Here is a 20,421-nt window from a genome sequence, read left to right as displayed (position 1 = left end):
CAAAGCTCTGCAAAGTTCAAACGATATATACCATTGTCTAATAGACCATAAACATTTTTAGAAGGATTAATCAACATATTCCTTATTTAAAATATACAAGCACAAAAGATTTTATCCATGTACTGTATACCAATAAACAATCATATCATATAGGAGCAGAACAAGTAGTTCTAAAGTGACCTGTCTGATTGCACCGACTACAATGCACAATCCTTTTCACACGCCCTCTATCTTCTGACCGAACTCTCCTCTTTCTTGGTCTTCCTGGGGGTCGGAGTGACTTTGGTGGATTAATAATAATCTCTGTCACGCTGTTACTACCTTCTCCTTGTGGAACTCCATCCAATAGCATTTCTTTCCATAGGTTTTTATCAGGAACCGGATGAATTGTCTGCGAGTATGCTTTCCTATAAGTTGCAACCGTGAAACAACTTTCGGTAAACCGGTGAACATTTTGTCTACAAGAAAGAAGAGCTGCCACGGCATGAGCACATGGCAGCCCGTAAAGCTGCCATCCCCTACACAAACAACACCGGTTCCTAATATCAACAATGTTTGTCCCTTCGTGTGAAATAACCTCAAATTCAGCCTCATTTGCTTTGAGAACTTGATATGTTTGGGCCCGGTCAATGGCTTCCAAGACCCGTCTTTCTGCAGTAGGAACAAGTATTGAAGTCCATTGCATACTGGCTTCACGTCGTTCGTTGAACCATGTCATCAGTTGCCTACGAATACATTCCATCATTTGAATTATGGGAAGGCCAGAAGCTTCTAGAATCCACACATTTAATGATTCTACAATGTTAGCTGTCAAATGGCCAAAGCGGGTTCCTTCAAAATAAGCTGTGGCCCATAAACGAGCAGGGACCCGCCTAATCCAATAAGCAGCTTCTTGGGATATCTCTTCAATTTCCAAGATTTTGGATTCAAATTCCATAACGGTAAGTGCATTGGCTGCATCCCATAAAAGGTTAACAAGCATAGTGTTATTGAACTCTTTTCTGAAACTTTCACTAAGATGACGCATGCAGAATCCATGAAAAGCTGTTGGAAAATTGGCTTCCACACCATCAACAACACTTTTTTGTCTGTCGGATAAAATAGTAAGCCTCGGCATGTTTTCCGTGTTGATTTCTAACAAATTATGCAATTCAGAAAGAAACCACATCCAATTATCGTTATTTTCTTCATCAACCACCCCAAAAGCCAAAGGAAACAAAGCGCCATCACCGTCAAAACCGGTTGCAAAAAGTAATGTACCGAGATACTTGCTTTTCAAAACGGTGCTGTCCAACCCAAGAAGCGGTCTACAAGCATTCAAAAACCCGTAAATTGAAGCTTGAAAAGATATAAATAACCTTTGAAAACAGTTATCACTGGGATTCACATAAACTGATGCTATGCTGTCGGGATTTGTCCGTCTGACTTGATCACAATACTGAGGTAAAAGACGGTAATCTTCTTCAAAAGATCCTCGTAAAGCAGCCATGATTCTCTCTTTACCTCTCCATGCTTGTTTATATGACAATGTAATCCCATGAACACGGTGAATCTCTTCCAGGATCTCCTTTGGTTTGCATTGTGGATTTTCTTTTAACCGTTGTTCAACCGAATTAGCAACCCACTGAACCGAAGCCTGTTGGTGACCAAGGTGCGCGATTCCACCACAGGTGTGGTCACCATGGATGGTTCGGATGGTGAAAGTCGGGACACCTGGTAGCTTAGCTGCGTGTATCCTCCATGGGCAACCTTCACTAGCACACTTGGCAGTGAAACGTGTTTTGTCAGATTTAACGGTTTGTATCTCGAAATGCAGAGCAATCGCGGTATGTCTTAAGGCCCTTCGACAGCTAGTAACATCTGGAAACTCCTGACCAACCATTAGTTCATAGTTCGGAGACGGGGCTAATGTTCTGCTTTGGATGACTGGGGTTGTGACAACGAGATCAGGGGGTTGGGCTGTTAAAGGAACCATACCCATTTCAGGGTGTGGATGCATCACGAGGTCCAAGTTTTCATCAAGCTCGTGGTTATTTACAACCGCTAATCCGTTGCTATCAGATAAACCTAATGGCGCTTGATCAGAAAGAACCAAATGGGAATCATGGTTTTTTGTTCTGTCTTGGTCACGATCAATACCATGATCAATATCATCCCCTTCATCAATTTCATCATATCCGTTATCATGTCGATTGCCATCATCATGGTTCAGTAGTAATTCACGGTCATGACCATGTCCATGACTATGTCCCAAATGCATATCTTGATTATGATTCTGGCCTAACTTTATGTCTTGCTTGTGGTTGTGGGGACCTAATCCCATATTATGGTTCTGCCCAACCACTAAACCCTGACCATGCCTTAAAACCAATTGCTGGTTTTGAACCAATGACATATCCCGCCTTTGCCCAATAAGCATCTCATGGTTGTCCATGATATATCTATTACCCACAATACTTTCAACTAAACTCCCGGATCCACAAGAGAAGAAACATCAGCTATCCTGTTTCAGCAAAACATTACAATCAAATTCCCTCTCGTATTACAATCTACCATAATCAAATCATAGACTGATACATGCATATATTTGACTGAAAACACCGACTTAAAGAACACTAACTAATTAACAATAAGCAGCTACATAACTTAACATACATCTATACTCGTATATTATTAAGACAATGGGCTTTGAATGTAGGAAACGGGAATCAACATCTGGATCATCCCTTGATCTACCTACCACACAGGCCACAGCTAAACACTTCGATTACTTTCCATATATAAGCTATAAAGGACACACAAAATACATCAATTTTCTGAATCCATTCTTAGGAGAAAAACACATCCTCAAAATTATTTCTCCTTTAAGATACAGATATGAGATACCACTGCCACATTGCACGTGAACAAGGCCAGTACTTAATCTATGAAGAATATTTACCTATTTATGCTAAACACTTTATAAAAAGTCCATCTTTCATCTTGAAAAGATGCGTGCAGATTACATGAAGGTCATCCATTAAGTGGGTGTTATAATGCGCATTTTCCAAATGATATATATATATATATATATATTTGACTTCAACTATTATAATAATAAGTAGATAATAAGTTACAAACTAGTAAAAAGTTAATCTTTTAACAATTTATACCAATAAATCTATTTTCGTCCAGAAACTCCCCAACCAAATAATTACACAATCCAGCTAACGATAACATTTACAGCTTAAAATGGCAATATCGGCTTCATAACAAATCAAATTATTATGCCCTAAAAAACTAAATCAACTAGCTTGATAAGTAATCCACATATAAATATCACTAAAAGAATTAAATACTACTCGTACATAATTATAATTGTTTGAACATCTATCAAGCTTGTAACTTGCAACAAGATAACACTTAGAATTTACCATCAGAGTAAATTCAGATCTGAAAGTAAAAAAAATAAAATAATAGAAAATTAATTACCGAAATTACAACGGATCAGATGATAAAGAAGCCTGAATTTGGGGAAGAAGTGATAATTGTACAAAGAATTACAATTGTTGGATAAATAAACCTGCAAAATATACATATACATATTAATAGAGTGTGTAATTAGATAAAATAATACTCTATACAGTAATAATGAGAATTAGGGTTTTGAAATTGGGGGGTGTTTTATAGTAATTGGGAAGTTGGGGGAAATTGGGCGGGTGAAGTGAGGGAGGGGTGAAATACCTGAAACAGGGCTGGAGGGATGCCACGGAAAAAGGGTAAACAAGGGGCACAATTGGGGAACCGATGGAAATAATCAATTCCCTTTTTTATTATATTGAGAGACAAAGAGCGAGCAGGGGTATTCTTATCCGATTCTTTTTTTTAGGAATTTTTCTTTTTCTCTTTTTTAATGAGAGGGTATTTGCGTCACGGTCACCACTTTCCTTTTCTTTATCTAATCTCAATAAAATATTTTGTCTGATTCCTATTTTACCCCCTCTAGCTCTCATTTATCTTTTCTAAATTGACACGAGTATCCCCTCAACCTTTTTTTTTTCTTTTTAAAAAGACAATTTTAACAGCAGTATTCCCTCAACTTGAATAGCACAAAAGAAAGAGATGGACTTTTCTGTATGTAGTTTTTTGATAAAATTGTTTTTTAAATTAAATGTATGCAAATTGATGACACCTGCTCATTTGGACAATGATTTCAGGCATGAATATTTTGGAATCAAGGTGGGAATTGAATTCGCAAGTGGGTCCAAAAAACCGTAGCCAATTAATTTTAAGCCATGTATTTCTAATCACGGCCCTGAAACAAATTGTTTCTTTCACAAACCCGACAAAGTTGATAACCAAGAAAATGCTATTATGACTTTCGAAGTATCTTTTGCTCATGCCAATGTCACATTGAACGAAAAAGCAAATCGCTTTGAAACTGCGTTACGTGTGTTCTGTCACGGTCTCTTGAGAATGTTTGGAAACATAACTCTTAATTAATGTGATCTAGTGCTGATGCTGTTGATATTGAGTTGAATGTTGTCAAATAATATGACTCGGCAGAAGTAAACACTCTTGATGGTTTATGCCCGATATTGCTTTCAAGGAATTTTGGCATGTGAACTACTACAACAATTAATTTCATGGTCAAAAGGATAAAACTAGCTGTTGAGTATTTAAGTTTCAAATGTTACTATTTTATTTATTTGATATGCACCATCCTAATAAGATGCGATGGAAGCAAATTTCCAAATCCGATGTCACGTCATTAGTGATCTTCTTTAATATATATAGCAACATTTAACACTTGCATATTATAATTTAATTTGATGCATTTTCGTTTTCAAATGTTTAATTTTTTTACTACCTAGCTAATATATTGGCTAAAGGCAGTCAATATAGGTGAACATATCGGTCAAACCTAACTAACTTAACAGCTTATTTTTCACTAATATATGTATTTGCACTTATATTAATGCAGAGTTGTCAGCACGTACGGAGTTATTAAAAAATATTGCTTTCCAATTTCCTCAAACTCTATCACTAATTTACCTTCATTCTTTATAATCAATTAAGTGAAAGTTCAGTTAGATGAACCATTAAACAGAACTTACATTTTAATATTTACATTATTAGAAAAGGAATACGTACGTACGTACATGTACAACACAATCACACAACATTTATACAAACATACAAATCTTTAATATGAATTAGTAATTAATAAAGGATCTACAAACATATACTAGTAATACTTATACAAACATTTGGATCACTAGCAGATCATCTTACCCGTCCCGTTTTTCAATCCGTACAGGAAATCCATCTTTCATCTTAGCCGTGAAAGAAGCAAAGTAAACCGGCTCAACGCGGTTATCCATAACCGGAACGAGCTTAAAACTTTTCAAAACACCGGCCACGACTCTCTTCATCTGCAAAAATGCCATCTCTTTCCCCAAACAAACTCGCGGCCCAGCTTGGAACACCGGATACTTAAACACATCCTTTGGTTTAAACACCCAACGACCCGAATCAAGATCTCTCGTTAACCACCTCTCCGGCCTAAACTCCGTGACGTCAGGGCCCCAGATATCCTCAGACCATCCCATTGCATAAACATGATATGTAATGGGACATCCTTTTTTAACGAAAGTTCCGTCGGGCAAAACGTCATCTTTTGCAGCTTGTTTCCCGTTTAACGGCACAGGAGGATACAATCTCATGCTTTCGCATAGGGCAGCATGGGTGTAAACCATATCTTTCACTTCTTCGTAAACCGAGCTTTCTTTTTTCTCATTTACCATCTCTTTTAAAATCTCTTTTTCGACTCTAGGATTTTTGTAAACTAGCCAGAAGAACCACGTCAGCGCAGCGGACGTGGTATCTCTTCCGGCTAGTACAAAGCTGATAACAATATCAGCAACAAAGTTTTCATCAGAATGACCCGATACTAGAAACCGATGAAGTAAGTCAACCGAATCAAGAGACGATTTTCCTTGGAGTTGCATCTTTTTTTCTCTGGTGACTTTATTAGCGAATTCTCGAATGATAACGACAGCGTCACGAAGTCGTTTCTCCGAACCAACGTTGAGAAAGCGCTTAAGTTTCCAAATCAACGGAAGATTAGAGCGAATCCTGCCTGTTGTGATCAGAACAGCTTCTTCAAAAGCAGTAGCAAATATAGCTTCAGGAAGTGAAGGAGTTAAATAAGCAGGATCATATCCGAATGCAATTTTGCATATATTATCAAACGCAAATCTTTGTAGTATATCTTGGAAGTCAAGAATCGTAGTTTTCGTAGCTGCAGAGGCTGTTAAAATTGGCAATAGACGATCGTTGAGCTCGGTGCCTACAACGTGTTCGACGAAATTCTTTAGAGACTTCGTATTAAATTCGTGACTCGAAAGTTGTCTCTGAAACTTCCACTCCTCACCATCAATATTGAAAATGCCTTCTCCAAGTAAATCATAGCCAATGTTTCTAGCTGGCTCGCCTTTCGGGTACAGGTGGAAGTTGGTTTTGAGCATGTGGCGAACCACGTCAGGGTTAGAGGTGATGACACGGACACTGCCTAGAGGGCGGTGTAGCATCATGGTTTTTGTCGGGCTGTTGTTGACAACGTCGGATGTCCATTGGATGAACCGGTGTTTGTTTCGTAGTATAGCGAATACTGATCCGATCAAAGGGTATGATCTCGGAGCATATTTATTTGTTGAGGGTTGTTTGATCAAAGAAATAATAATGGAGATTATGGATTTGAAGAAGAAGAAAGTTAATGGAAGGAGTAATAAAAAGAGAAAAGAGGTTGAATTTAGCTCAAGAAGATCAATCATTATGATTAAATTGTAACTCAAAAACACGTACACATGATCAACTTTATAGGAAATAATGGCATCAAAAAAATAATAATATGGGATTGAGCCTTAATATGTTTGACGTATAAGTAATTGTCGTTTACGGTTTATCACTTTTTTTACTTGTTGTCGTTTGTTTAGGGGAATGTGTGTATATGACAAAATGGATTAGATTAGAGAGAGGGGGGGAAACGTCATTGACGACTTGAACATAATCAACAACAATCCACAAAAGAAATCAAATAATCTAGAAACCATTAATTGAAAGAAAAGATCTAACATAATATATGTTCGAATCCTTGAATGCTATTTGTAATTTTTGTCACTTTAGTTAAAAATAACAATGTTATAGTAATATTTAGAGTTGTGTCTCTTTTTATAATATACACTTTTTATTAATAGGAATCATGATATTAGTTTGTAATTGAAATGTTAATCTAACTTATATGACGATTAAGTTGATACAATATATATGGTAAAGAATTTAAGCATATACTAACTGTTTGGTAGAGTAAGAGTTAGATATGATCTACTTAATTATTGGCTTTAATTAGCTTCAATTCTCTCTTCTTGGGGAGTGCTCTGTTCGCTTCCAGTAGTTTAGGTAAGGAGAAATTCAATAATCTATTGAATTTAATCTTCCTGCTTGCTTACATCAATTAATTAATCTGTTCGATCGATCGAACCTGCCTCGTGGCGTCGATTGATCCGTACGTTTTTGCTGATGCAAACTAAGGTAATCAATTAAATTTAGTGTTTTGGCATAGACTATTACTTCACGTACCGTTAGGATTATCTTTGTCATATGCTAGTCACGGCCCCTAATTACAATGGTCTTTAGAAGGATCGATAGATTAGAAACTTGGAGTTTATTTAATAAGCTTTAACATGTTTTTTAGAAACGACATACATCAAGAATACTTATAATTATGTGACCATGACCCAAATGATAGGAATGGAAAGACTAGTAAATGAATGAGCTTTTTTCTTTCTTTTTTTTGAATTGGTCGAGGATAGTGACTCTTATTTTTTAACTCTCTGTTTATACTGAAACAAGAAGTTGGACTCGTTTGAAAAAGATGGGTAGTGATTAACTAATGTGGCATGCATAATACTCCGTAAGTATGTTCATAGCATGCGTCAATATAATTTTTGATATTCATATAATTTAGCTGGTTTAATTTTTTCTATATTTCATGATGTTTGGTGTCAATCAAACTATTATTTGACATAAATTTTATATGTAGTTGACTAGTTGTTGTATACGTATGTGTGTATTTGTAAGACAAGGTTATGGTTTATTGGTAAAACTAAGTGGCAAACTTCACGTTGCCAAAACTGATGATTAACACAATGACATCAAATACATAGAGAATTTTGACGACGTTCTTCAATCCGTACAGGGAACCCATTTTTCATCTTGGAAGTAAAGTGAGCTACATAAACAGGCTCATCAACACCATCACCAGTAACCGGAACCACCTTAAACCTCCTCAAAATCCCAGCCACAACCCTCTTCATTTGCAAAAATGCCATCTCTTTACCCAAACAAACACGCGGCCCAGCTTGAAAAACCGGATACTCATAACTATCCTTTGGTTTAAACACCCACCGTTTGGACATAACATCCCTCTCTAACCACCTCTCGGGCCTAAACTCCTCGACGTCCGACCCCCAGATCTCCTTAGAACGCCCCATTGCATAAATATGATACGACACCGGACAACCTTTTTTAACAAAAGTTCCATCAGGCAAAACGTCGTCGTTTGCAGCTTGTTTCCCGTTTATGGCCACGGGAGGATACAATCTCATGCTTTCACATAGTGAAGCATGAGTGTAAACCATATCTTTTACTTCATCATAAATTGAGTTATCTCTTTTCTCATTTATTTCTTTCATTATTTCTTTTTCAATTCTAGGATGTTTGTGAACTAGCCAGAAGAACCACGTCAGCGCTGATGACGTGGAGTCTCTTCCGGCTAGTATAAAGCTGGTAACAATATCGGTAACAAATGTTTCATCAGAGTGTCCGGATATTAAAAACCTGTGAAGTAAATCAACAGAATGATCGGGACACAATTTCGTTTCCAATAATTGCTGTTTTTTTTCTTTGATGATTTTGTTGGCAAATCCTCGAATGATAGTAACAGCTTCACAAAGTCGTTTCTCCGAGCCTAAATTAAGGAGTCGTTTAAGTTTCCATATCAACGGGAGATTTGAGCGTAGTCTGCCAATGATGATCATAAAGGCATCTTCAAACACGGTTGCAAACATGGCATTTGGTAGCAAAGGTGTCAAGTAAGCAGGGTCATATCCGAATGCAATTTTGCATATATTATCGAATGCAAATCTTTCGAGTATGTCTTGGAAGTCAAGAACGGTGGTTTCGTTATTCTTGGCAGACGTAAGAAGGATTGGTAATAGACGATCGTTAAGCTCGGTATCTACAACATGTTCGACAAAATTCTTTAGAGATTTTGTGTTGAACTCGTGAATAGAAAGCTGTCTTTGGAACTTCCAGTCATCACCGTCACTATTAAAAATGCCATTTCCGAGTAATTCAGACGCAACGGCTCTTGCTGGCTTGCCTTTCGGGTAGAGATAGAAGTTGGTTTTGAGTATATGTCGGACGACATTAGGGTTGGCAGTGATAACACGAACACCACCTAGAGGCATATGAAGTCTCCACGTTTTAGTCGGGCAGTTGTTGACAATGTCGGATGTCCATTGGATGAAACGATGACGGTTTTGCCGTATAGAGAACAACGAACCGATCAATGGGTATGATCTTGGAGCAGATTTTCTGGAGGCCGGTTTGATCAAGAATATTGAAATGATGGATTTGAAGAACAATAAGAATGTCCATGGAATAACGATTAAAAAGAGAGAGTAACTTGAGAGCTCAAGATCACCAGTCATGATATATGAATGTATATGTGTATGATATTATGGACATCAAAATCACCTGAATTTATAGAAATTTTGACATTGATCATTTCTATGTTGATAAGATTAACGACATTGCTATGCTGTTTGAGGAACACCAAAAAGAATAAAAGAATCGAACATAGCTTATATATGACAATAATTTTAGGCCGTTTGTGTATTTTTTTATTTGAGTAACACATAAATGACTGATCCGATCGCATGTCTTGGTCACTTGCGACATTGTTACCTAAATTTCATATAATTCTTTTTGTTGGTAGCAACCGGTGCAATATGTGCTTGAATGATACCTGCCGCTACACACTATTGAAAAGAGTGAGACACCCTTGTTTTTTATTACCATGCAATCATGCATAGATATAGTAAAAATAAAATATACTTTTCCTGGAATAATAAAATCGATAAACGAGTTCTGTTTATATTGAAGATGTGTTTTTTACTAAGGGTCAGGAATCTCATATCTTTACTAGAAGTCGTAGTTAAATATTTTGAGAGTGATTAACAACACGTTTTTAAATTGTCAGCTGAATTCTGATATTAATAGTTTTGCATCGGAGTTAATATGTACATTTTGGTTTTATGATTTTATGATGTGAATCAAGCTCGAAAATAGAGGAAGAACAAGACAATATATTGATAATTTGGATAGGCTCCAGTAGCCCTAACCTGATATAACAAGACAATATATTGATAATTTGGATAGGCTCCAGTAGCCCTAATCTGATATAATGCTACAGCAGCCCTATGTTCTAAGAACGACAATAATATTCTCAATACCTAACCCTAATGGCTGACACTCTTATTTAAACATAGGTAGACTTGTTTACCAAGTAGTTACTAATAATAGATAATAATAATAATTATCATTTAACCCTCTCAAGTCATACGACCCTTAAAGTCTGGACCCATTAATTAGGCTCATCTTCTTCCTTGATTCATATTATTTTATTTCGGTATAATCTTATAACGTCATTGTCCAACAGCCAAGACACCACTTCATAAATCACATATCCAACTACAGCCTTTCAAACTATTGCAGGTACACATTGTAGTAATCATGCTGTATAGGAACTTCTATTGGCCTAAAACACACATGTATGTAAACAGCCAGACACATATATATGCTGCTACATATATAGTACTAACCAGAACCAAACAAAGAAAACTCAACCCACCTGCTTTTGTTTATACCCTATACCATGTGCCAAAAGCAAGATTCGCTAACTCAAATTTAAAAAAAAAAAAAATCAGCAAAATGCAACTCTGATTGATGACTTATAGGAATTTAGGAATACCAGCAGCATATATCAAAAAAAAATAAGATACATAAAAGAAGGGGAAAAAAAAAAGAGTGAAAAGATATAAGGGATCTATATTAGCACATATATAGATGACTAAATGATACGAATTAGTATATTTATCAATTTTCCATATGTGAACATATTTAATAACAAGGGATACAGTACTTGATATAATGACTGTTATCCCGATATAAGTAATCATGCATTTTTTAAGTACTCGAATAGGTGAGTGGGAGCATTGGATTAACGGGATACAACACACTACGCACAACATCGAAATACATCAATACATTTGAAACCTAGAGTCGAATGGTGCACATAACTGCAGTTTTGAAATCTAAAGAGTGCTGAAATGGCAGTTTTGTGATCAGGGTTCTCCATGTCATCTTTTGAGGATGATATATCTGAAGGAACAAAGATGCTGACCTCTTATGTTGTCTGGATTTGCGGTTCTCTGTTGAATCACCTCCACTGATTGAGCCCATCACATACAACTCGCCATTCAGTGCAACAAACCCGGCTGGTGATTCATCTGTTAGTTTTTTTGGGATGCTAGCTTCTTTTTTCCAGCGGTTAGAAGCCATGTCATATCTAAACAGCATGTATGGTATATAAATTAGTTTCCAAAAACTACATAAGTGGACATCATAATAAGGTATTCAAATTTTGCATCATAGTTAAGTAGCAGTATCAATAATGGTCTCCACATAGTCTTTCCATAAATGTCTTTCTTTTGATACAAATTTAAAGCTTTTAATTAGGCATGATGTTGATGTTGTTACGAGTATATGTTTAGTGTTCCTGTCATTTGAAAATAATGATCTAAGAGCATAGACTATTTTAGAACATTTAAGAGTCTACAATTCTGTCAAAGAATAATATTGAACACATGAAATACTACACTTGGTTGTTTTTACCTATGTAACACAGTAATAGTTTGACATTAGTCGAATAAAGATTTCAAAACAGAAACACGATATTCAGGCTACTTGTCAAAAACTGAATCAAACAGATCTCAGACTCAGTGCAACTGATCTGCAGATGAACTTAATATTTCTGAACATGTAACCAGTAAGCCAATATGCAAATTTGCAAACAGAAAACATTAGTTAAGATATGATTCTCACCATAGAGACATGAATCATGGATGTTTCAGGGAGCATTTGTGTGAACCAATCAAGCTCAAATATTGGAGTAAGTTTATAAGCTAAAAAATCGAGGCATTCCTTTTGATTACTGTTTTAGTTCTATAATTTGGCAAAACAAAAGTTCCTTTTGTGCAATCTTGGGTTTATATCATAATTCATAAGTATCATGGCAGGCGACTTATAAACCAGCTAGAAGGTTTATGAGGAGAGGAAGGTTTCAGTCTCCTATGAGACAAGTGTTCGTTATTTGCATTTTGATGAAAGAGAACAGCTAGTATTAGAGACCGAATATGGAACACGACAAAAAGGCTATTCCAAATATAGCAATTAATAGATATAAAGAATATCTTGGGGTCCAGATGATTCCAGATATAGCCATCAATCAATTGGCAGTCAACTATGAATAACACTACCATAAATTTGATGCTAGTGTTTAAACTCCAACCCAGTTCACATTATTTACTTGATATATAACTATGTGTCTTGAATCTCACATATTGACAATATACATCAGCACATATACACACCTTCCTAAGCAAAAACATAAGTCACAAAAAGTTAAATCAAACAAATGGTTCATTTGGTGATTACCCATTTTTGCAATAGTCAAGTAATGTGGTTCAAGATGAACAGAGCAAAACTACAAAACATCACTTATGATCCACAATATTAAGCAACCAACTTAGCGATTTTCCTAAATTAACAGGATTATCTAGCCGAACAATATATTAAGATATCACAACACTCATATATATAACACATTAACATATATTAGTGAATATGCCAAATTCCAAAATGCACGAAAACAGCAATAAGCATTGCAAAACTTACCTAAAAATGTCACTGTCATCAAGCATAAAAACAGCCGGAGAACCCTTATTAACGTCTTCAATCACAGCGATTCTCCCCAACCTCCTCCTCTCCCCTTCTTCCCACATATCTCCGAGTTCCCTCCACTTCCCCGTCCCACCATTCTTCAAATCCATCACAACTGCATCCCTATAATAGTCATCCACCGGAAACACCCCCCAAACCGTCCTCGACTCTCCATACCCACCCATTACCCAAAACTCATCCTCTCCAACCATAAACCCAACACACCCAGCCCGAAACCCCGGCAACCCATCCAACGCCACCCACTCGTTCCTCCCAATATCAAACATCTCAACCGAACTCATGCTACTCCCAGCCGCCCCAAACATCGTATGTCTCGACCCACCACCCGCAACCACAATCCCCCCATTCCCTAAACCCAAACCCCCAAAACTCGCACACGCAAAACTCCCCCTAGGAGACAACATATTTGACAACCCTTCCCATTTTTTGGTCACTAAATCGAACCTAAACGTAGTACCGGACGGGGACGGGCGGTCCAACGGATATGACCGGGTATCGAAAACCGACCCACCTATTACATAAATTTGGTCACCATATCCAACAGCTTGAAAATTACATAAACCATATACATAAGGATTACAAGGCATAGGAGGGAGACTACACCAAGCTAAATTTAAGGGATCATATATGTAAAAGGATGAAATTGTAGGGTCTTCAGGGAAAATACATAATAATTGAGACAATAAAGAATTATTATTAGAAGAATGAGTAAATCTAATAGAAAAAGGGGTTTTGGAATTAAAAAACTGATTCCATAGTTTAGAAATGGATCGAAGACGTGAATGATGCGAAAAAGGAATATATAATGAAAGAATTAAAGAAGATATATCGTTAGGTAAACCTGGGATCAAACTTTGATGATTATGATCGCTTGAATCCATTGAATACATCATCATCTAATTTTGAAACCAATAAATACTCTCTCTCTCTCTCTCTCTCTCTCTCTCTCTCTTTATATAATTATATAGATAGATATAGTTATAGATAATTAGATATGTATGTGATTGTTATTATTGGGAAAGAAACGAAAAATGGAACAAGTTTATAGTTGTATAAATAAAGGGGGAAGAAAGAGGTGAGATCATGGGAAGGCGGTGGCGTAATTAGCAGCTGAAGAAGGTTCGAAGATCCCCCACCCGCGAGATGTGTAATTTGTTTGTTGGATAAAAAAGGTTTTGTATTAAAAAAAAAAAAAAAAGAAAGAAAGAAAATACTACTCGTATATGTTTCGACACACGCCTTCCGTACATGGTACAATAATTTTGTTAGCTTTAGGAAAGAAAATGCATGATTAATTGCTTACCTGATTGATTTTAACTACAAAACAAAGCATGCATAGGACGACCAAATTATGCAATTATGTCGATCGACATTAATTCAACTTTAATCAATAAATAAAGCAGCCTTTAAAGATGGAAAACCAATTACCTCACACCGTCCGTAATCTTTTACGATGGCTTTTTTAGTTTTAAAATTTAACTTTTATATCGACCCACTAGACACTTTCTCCTACAAAATTTTCATATTGGTTTTAAACTATCACATCATCATCTAATATTAAATTTAATAACACATTTTGTTGAATAAAAAAACACATTACATTACAAATATAATATTGGAACGTACATTAAAAATAGTAGAAAAGCATTTAGTTCAATTATGTGTAAAGATTTTAAGATTTGTGTTATATACCATAAGTAGTGTAAGTTAATTCGAATTTTAATGTATTTATTAAAAGAAATTTGCTAACTAGTGTCCATAGTGTACTAGTTAAGAAGCATTTAATGAACTTATTATTTCCTTATTAATCAAAAATTTTATTTAATGTGTATTAATTTAACTCAACAATTTCTATTTTTAATTGAATAATTAATACATATTTCTATATTTTAGGAAAGTTAGACTTCAATAAATACTTCATTAAATGCTCCTTAACTAGTGCACTAGGGGCACTAGTTAGCAAATCCCTTATTAAAATTACACATTTCCGGGTAAAACGGTTTAATATATGTTCAAAACACCTGTTAAATGATTAGAAATAATTAAAGAAGAGGTGATCATAAAATGTATTACGGAGTATTAAAATTACACATTCCCAAGTAAAAAAGTTTAATGTATGTTCAAAACACCTATTAAATGATTAGAAATAGTTAAAGAAGAGGTGATCATAAGCGTAAAAAAATTGCAAATTTTCTTAATTTTCTAATATCTCAAATTAACAATCTTAAATAATATCATATATGTTACTGTATATAAAAAACAATGAATGGCTTTATAAAATAAATTCCAATATATTATAGTTTCTGATCTATGGTAATATGTTATGTGCTACTTGTAATAAATGTGAGTTTGATGAATTATTATTAAAGTATTTCATTAAATTGGATTTAAAAAAAAAAGTTAGTTATTTAGACTAAAATATGAAGTACTAACATTGTTTACCCGCACGGTATATAACATTGTGAGTTATTATAATTTTTATTTCCTTCATAAACATGAGACCTTCCAAGTAATTGGCATAATATGAATTAATTATATCTCATTACATGGAATATTGCTAAACATGATAGTAAGCTAATACTTTTTAACATGTATGTATTTTACTGTATCATATACAACGATATAAAAGACAGGGTCGGCCTTTTAGGGGTGCGGATGGTGCTAGCGAGTCGGGCCCATAATTTTAAAAAAAATCCGTATATACATATACTCATATATGTAATTTCCTATATAGGAAACGGTGAATAAGCTTTCATAGGCCCATATCTTTACTACTATATAAAAATTATGCACCCCTTGTTGAAAAGTTATAAAAAGAAGAGATGCAAAATGACTATTATACCCATAATAAAATAATTTACACCATTAGTCCTTTATCTTCTAAAATATTTCAACTACTCCTTTAAATCAATTACTTATACATCAATTACATTTACATCAATCTATAACACCCGACACCGCCACCAACATCAATAGTCGTTATCACCACATGTCCCAAACATCACCAGACCGCCGTAACAACGACCGCCGCATTGTGCAGGTACCATGCTAGTATATATTATTTAAAATCCATTCAAAACAATTGATGCAGGCTTTTCTAAAAGGCTTACTGACAACTTTTGACTATCTAGAAAACTATTTCTATACAGTTTAATTAAATAAAGCCGCATGCTTCCAGCACCCCTCCTTCAATTCAATATAAAGTGGTCCTTCATGTGGGTTTGTTTTGTTTTTTTACTGTAACTTGTTACACTGAATTCTTTGTTTTTTGTTTTTGTGTGTATGAAAAAGTGGCATGTTAAAAAGGGGAATATGGAATATGGATGGCTACTTTATGACTTGTTAGATTACAATATGAGACATATCTTATCTTTGGATGTATTATAAAACTTATAAATTTATGGTTTGAATTTTGTAATAGGTGCAAGACTAATGTTAAGAGTTTATTCTATAGAGTTAAAATAGTAAGGTTTTTTTTTTAATGAAATGAAATGTAATTTAATTGTCGGTATTACAAATCATTTTTAAGCTTTTTTTTTTTAAATGTAAAATTTAGAGATGGATTGGCCATAAGTGTTTAGAATTTCCACCTAATAATACATTATACCTTAAAAAAAAAAACTATTATAGTATTTTTATGCTATACTTAATAAGATAAGTAGATAACTTTTATAAATTCAATAAAATGGTATATGAAAGATATAATACATGGTGTAATGGAACGGAATGATTGTGGAAAAGTGGTAATCATACTTGAGAGCATACACCGCTTACTAGTCACATTTCATAGTGAAAGCGACCCCCCTGTAGTTGACAAAAATTGGACCACCATATTATGGACCACCATATAGTGATAAAAATTTTTGAACACAGCCATTCACATTTCATAGTGAAAGGGACTACAAATTGTTGTAGGGTGGGGTACTCAAATCATTTTATAAATCCTTTTGTAAAATAAAACCTCGCCGTGTCGAGATTCCCGAAAGAATTTACAGACGTACGCAGGTCGACAGGTATGTTTAATTCTATAGTTTTCCTATTCCATTACGGCATGACTTTACAATTTTTATTATATATACTTTATTATTTAACTATTTATTAATTTAAAAGAATAGGTTATATCTTTAAGATTTTAGTGATTAATATTTAGATGATTAATATCGTCTTACATTCTATTTATTTATATATCAATAATATTTATGTTATTTTTTAGGTATGCCTAAAAATTATTTATCCGGTAGTCAAAAACGTAAAAAGAGAAAAATTCAAGAAGATTTTATAAAGTTTCAAACTAGGGCTTTAGATAAGTTTATCCAAAAACATCTCCATCCCCATCGTTCTAATGTTTGTTTTTGTCAAAAACATCTATTGTTGTTATTATACATTATTATTGACTCGCTATTTTAGAGACCCACTTTTTATTATCGAGCCAAGTCCTGGAAAAAAATAATTCTTGGAGACGGCACTAATAAGTTAACATCTTTCGATGAAAACTTCTTTCGATCTTTTCAATGTTTTCTAGAATAAGTTAACATCATGCTTTTTTATTACTTCATTTAGTATACAATATGAGAAAATTCATTTTCAAACTAGGGTGCATTGTTGGTCAAGTTTGATTAAGTTTTAGATAGAAATGAATATTGAATTGAAAAGTTTGACTTTTGAAAGTGAAAAAAAGTCAAATGTTTATTCAGTTTGGCTTTTGGTTAGTTTAGTTTTTTCTTTCTTGGATTATTGGTTTATCATCATCATTTTCTAAAAATTTTATTAAGAATTTCAACTTATCGAGTTAGAAATAAAATATCTAACTATTAAACAAATATAATTCAATAAAAAAACCCTAAATATATACAATTAACTAGCTAATTAACTCGGGTTCAACCCGGGCATAATAATAAAAGTTATAAAAAAGTATTTCTATCATTGAAGTTGCGACAGTCTAACGGTAATCATAAGCTCGAAATAGTATACCTTAAAATTAGCTTATTAATCTGCATAACATGTAGAAAATTTAAAAATCTATTATGACAAAACTATTTAGATCATTGAACTTAAAAAATCATGTATAAATTATTAGAGTTTTTTAAAAGAAAACATACATAATTTTTAAAAACATTAACATTATAAAATAACAAAAATAAAAATGAAATAAATTTTAAAAAGGAAAATGATTATATATGATATTATAAGTAATAAAATAAAAAAGAAAAATCTTTTAAGAATGAATTTGAAGATGACAAATAAGCTATTTATATGGAATACTGATGTCATAACAATATTCTTTTATTTAGTATAGGGATTGATTATACTTAAATATACAATACTAGGTATTTTACCCCGCGCGATGCGCGGCTAGCTAAAAAATTATTTTATACGCTATTCTATAGGTTTATTATGTAAAAATTGATTATGTTATAGTTCATGGTTAATTCATGGATCACTCTGGTCACCCTTTGTTTTTTCGGACATGTCGATAGCACAGTCACTTAACCTACTATAGTGATTACACATCCCTTCTAAGAACATTTAACCTAAGGTATTTTGATATCATCAACAACACCATTTGTGTAGCCATAAATCGCGTAAAAATGTATTCACCTTATAGATTAACACTACAACAAATCAAACGTAAATCGATAATGTAGCATGTTATCTATTCATCAAACGTAATAATATGTACAAAGTAAAAAACGAAACATGACAAAAATTTAGTCATATAAAATACACATAAATTTAGTCATATGAAATACAATATGAATAAGTAAAAAAAACCCAATAAGATAAATAAGAGAAAATCATTATAGTTTTTGCTTTTTATTATATAATAGACTTTTGTTTTGTGATTAGAATAACAGCCAACTTTAGTTAAAGTTTCGGCAAAAAAAAAAAAAAGAGAAACAACAAAATTGATTGGTCATATATAATCTAATGATATATTCAAATAATTTTTAAAATTTGATATATTCTTTAAAGTTGTATATATTTTAATAAATAATATTATTTTTGTCAAATATGTGTGCCAATTTAGTAGATGCATGGACGTTATTTTATTTTTTTAATATGAGTTTTGATATTATTTTTTTTTATCTTGTGTATATAATTATGATTAATATATTATATTATATTTAATAAAATAAAAATAGATTATTTTGAGAATAAATAAAGGTTATAAAATAAATATATTGTAAAAAATGTATGGAGATGTCACGTAGGATAAAATCTTATGTGGCAATATTTAAAATTAGCTTTAGATTGAAAGAAGGCTTTAAAAAGCTAAGATTCTTATTGTTTTAATATATATATATAGAGATACAATTAATTAATATTACTTAACTAATTTTATATGGTATTCAAATTGGTTATACATTTTGTAAACAAATTGATAATGTTTCGCATTTCTACCTAAAATATATAATTAATTTTTATTTATATACTTTAAAACAAAAAATTCAAATACATTAACATATTTGCTAAAGTTAAATAATAAATTTAATTATAAAAACATAATTTAACTAAACAATTTATACTTTATGTTTGATTTTTATGAATCGGTTTTTTATATGTGATTGAAACCAAAACGAAAAAATATATACAGATATAATTGTAATATTACACATACGTGGTTCAAGCATATGAGTATGTTTTTTTTATTAAAAAAATGGTGAATTACTTGTAAATTTTATAAGTTATAACTTACGTTGTTTTGATCGGATTCGTGTTATAAATATTTTATTTATATTTTTTTAGAAGCTAGATAAGCTTTACAATAAAAATAATATTAATTATGTATTTTATTAATATTTTCAATAAGTTAGATAAACCTTACAAATAAAGATAATATAAAATAAAATATTAATTTGTATTAATGTAAGTCTCTAATTTTTAGATATATTTTGTTATTAGACAAATATTATCATATTATACAATAAAGGGATAACTGCAAAAAATAAAAAGCACCTTTTGACCAATTCACAAAAACAGCAGTGACATTTAAAAGTTTTGTTTTTTAGAAATGAACTTTCATCTATGACCGAAAATAGCAACATTTGACATGTGTACGTGGTGACATGAACATTTTTTGATTACGTGACATTTTTTAATGGCGTGACATTATTATTTGTTTATTTAGTATTTAATTTTTAGCAGTCATGTCATTTCCTCCCAAAAAAATAATGTGGCTCCATTTCAGTTTCAGTTCCGGCAAGGTATTTTTTCTCTTATGCTGAAGCTAATTTCAACCTTTTTTCATTGATTTTTGTTGAGTCTCTTCCATTTTCAAGCATTGAGAAGCTG

General features: G+C 33.2%; 4 protein-coding genes across 4 annotated transcripts; all 4 read right to left on the bottom strand.

Annotated features, from left to right (window-relative positions):
- Window positions 1-6: 6 nt before the first annotated feature.
- LOC122593559 lies at window positions 7-3,840 on the bottom strand. The gene is made up of 3 exons (XM_043765985.1): window positions 3,724-3,840; window positions 3,472-3,562; window positions 7-2,503 (listed from the first exon to the last, which is right to left on the bottom strand). The coding sequence occupies exon 3, from the start codon at window positions 2,432-2,434 to the stop codon at window positions 146-148; it is 2,289 nt and encodes a 762-aa protein (XP_043621920.1). The 5' UTR covers window positions 2,435-2,503; window positions 3,472-3,562; window positions 3,724-3,840; the 3' UTR covers window positions 7-145.
- Window positions 3,841-5,081: 1,241 nt separating this feature from the next.
- Window positions 5,082-6,842, bottom strand: LOC122593572 (cytochrome P450 94A1-like). The gene has a single exon (XM_043765999.1). It carries the CDS (start codon window positions 6,813-6,815, stop codon window positions 5,271-5,273), a length of 1,545 nt encoding a protein of 514 aa, XP_043621934.1. The 5' UTR covers window positions 6,816-6,842; the 3' UTR covers window positions 5,082-5,270.
- A 1,353-nt stretch (window positions 6,843-8,195) lies between these two features.
- LOC122592086 (cytochrome P450 94A2-like) lies at window positions 8,196-9,755 on the bottom strand. The gene has a single exon (XM_043764293.1). It carries the CDS (start codon window positions 9,753-9,755, stop codon window positions 8,196-8,198), a length of 1,560 nt encoding a protein of 519 aa, XP_043620228.1.
- Window positions 9,756-11,134: 1,379 nt separating this feature from the next.
- LOC122593429 (F-box/kelch-repeat protein OR23-like) lies at window positions 11,135-14,064 on the bottom strand. The gene is made up of 2 exons (XM_043765840.1): window positions 13,063-14,064; window positions 11,135-11,674 (listed from the first exon to the last, which is right to left on the bottom strand). Exons 1-2 carry the CDS (start codon window positions 14,022-14,024, stop codon window positions 11,383-11,385), a joined length of 1,254 nt encoding a protein of 417 aa, XP_043621775.1. The 5' UTR covers window positions 14,025-14,064; the 3' UTR covers window positions 11,135-11,382.
- Window positions 14,065-20,421: the final 6,357 nt, after the last annotated feature.

The sequence above is a fragment of the Erigeron canadensis genome, chromosome 3, assembly GCF_010389155.1.
Source record: "Erigeron canadensis isolate Cc75 chromosome 3, C_canadensis_v1, whole genome shotgun sequence".
In the NCBI taxonomy this organism is placed as follows: Eukaryota; Viridiplantae; Streptophyta; class Magnoliopsida; order Asterales; family Asteraceae; genus Erigeron; species Erigeron canadensis.
The sequence above is the reverse complement of the archived record's forward strand: the minus strand, read 5'-3'. Positions and strand labels throughout refer to the sequence as shown.

Coding starts and splice junctions, on each gene's coding strand:
- LOC122593559 (XM_043765985.1), bottom strand. CDS start 2,434: ATGGACAACCATGAGATGCTTATTGGGCAAAGGCGGGATATGTCATTG.
- LOC122592086 (XM_043764293.1), bottom strand. CDS start 9,755: ATGACTGGTGATCTTGAGCTCTCAAGTTACTCTCTCTTTTTAATCGTT.
- LOC122593572 (XM_043765999.1), bottom strand. CDS start 6,815: ATGATTGATCTTCTTGAGCTAAATTCAACCTCTTTTCTCTTTTTATTA.
- LOC122593429 (XM_043765840.1), bottom strand. CDS start 14,024: ATGATGATGTATTCAATGGATTCAAGCGATCATAATCATCAAAGTTTG. Junction 11,675..13,062: donor GATGACAGTGACATTTTTAG/GTAAGTTTTGCA, acceptor CATGCTGTTTAG/ATATGACATGGCTTCTAACC.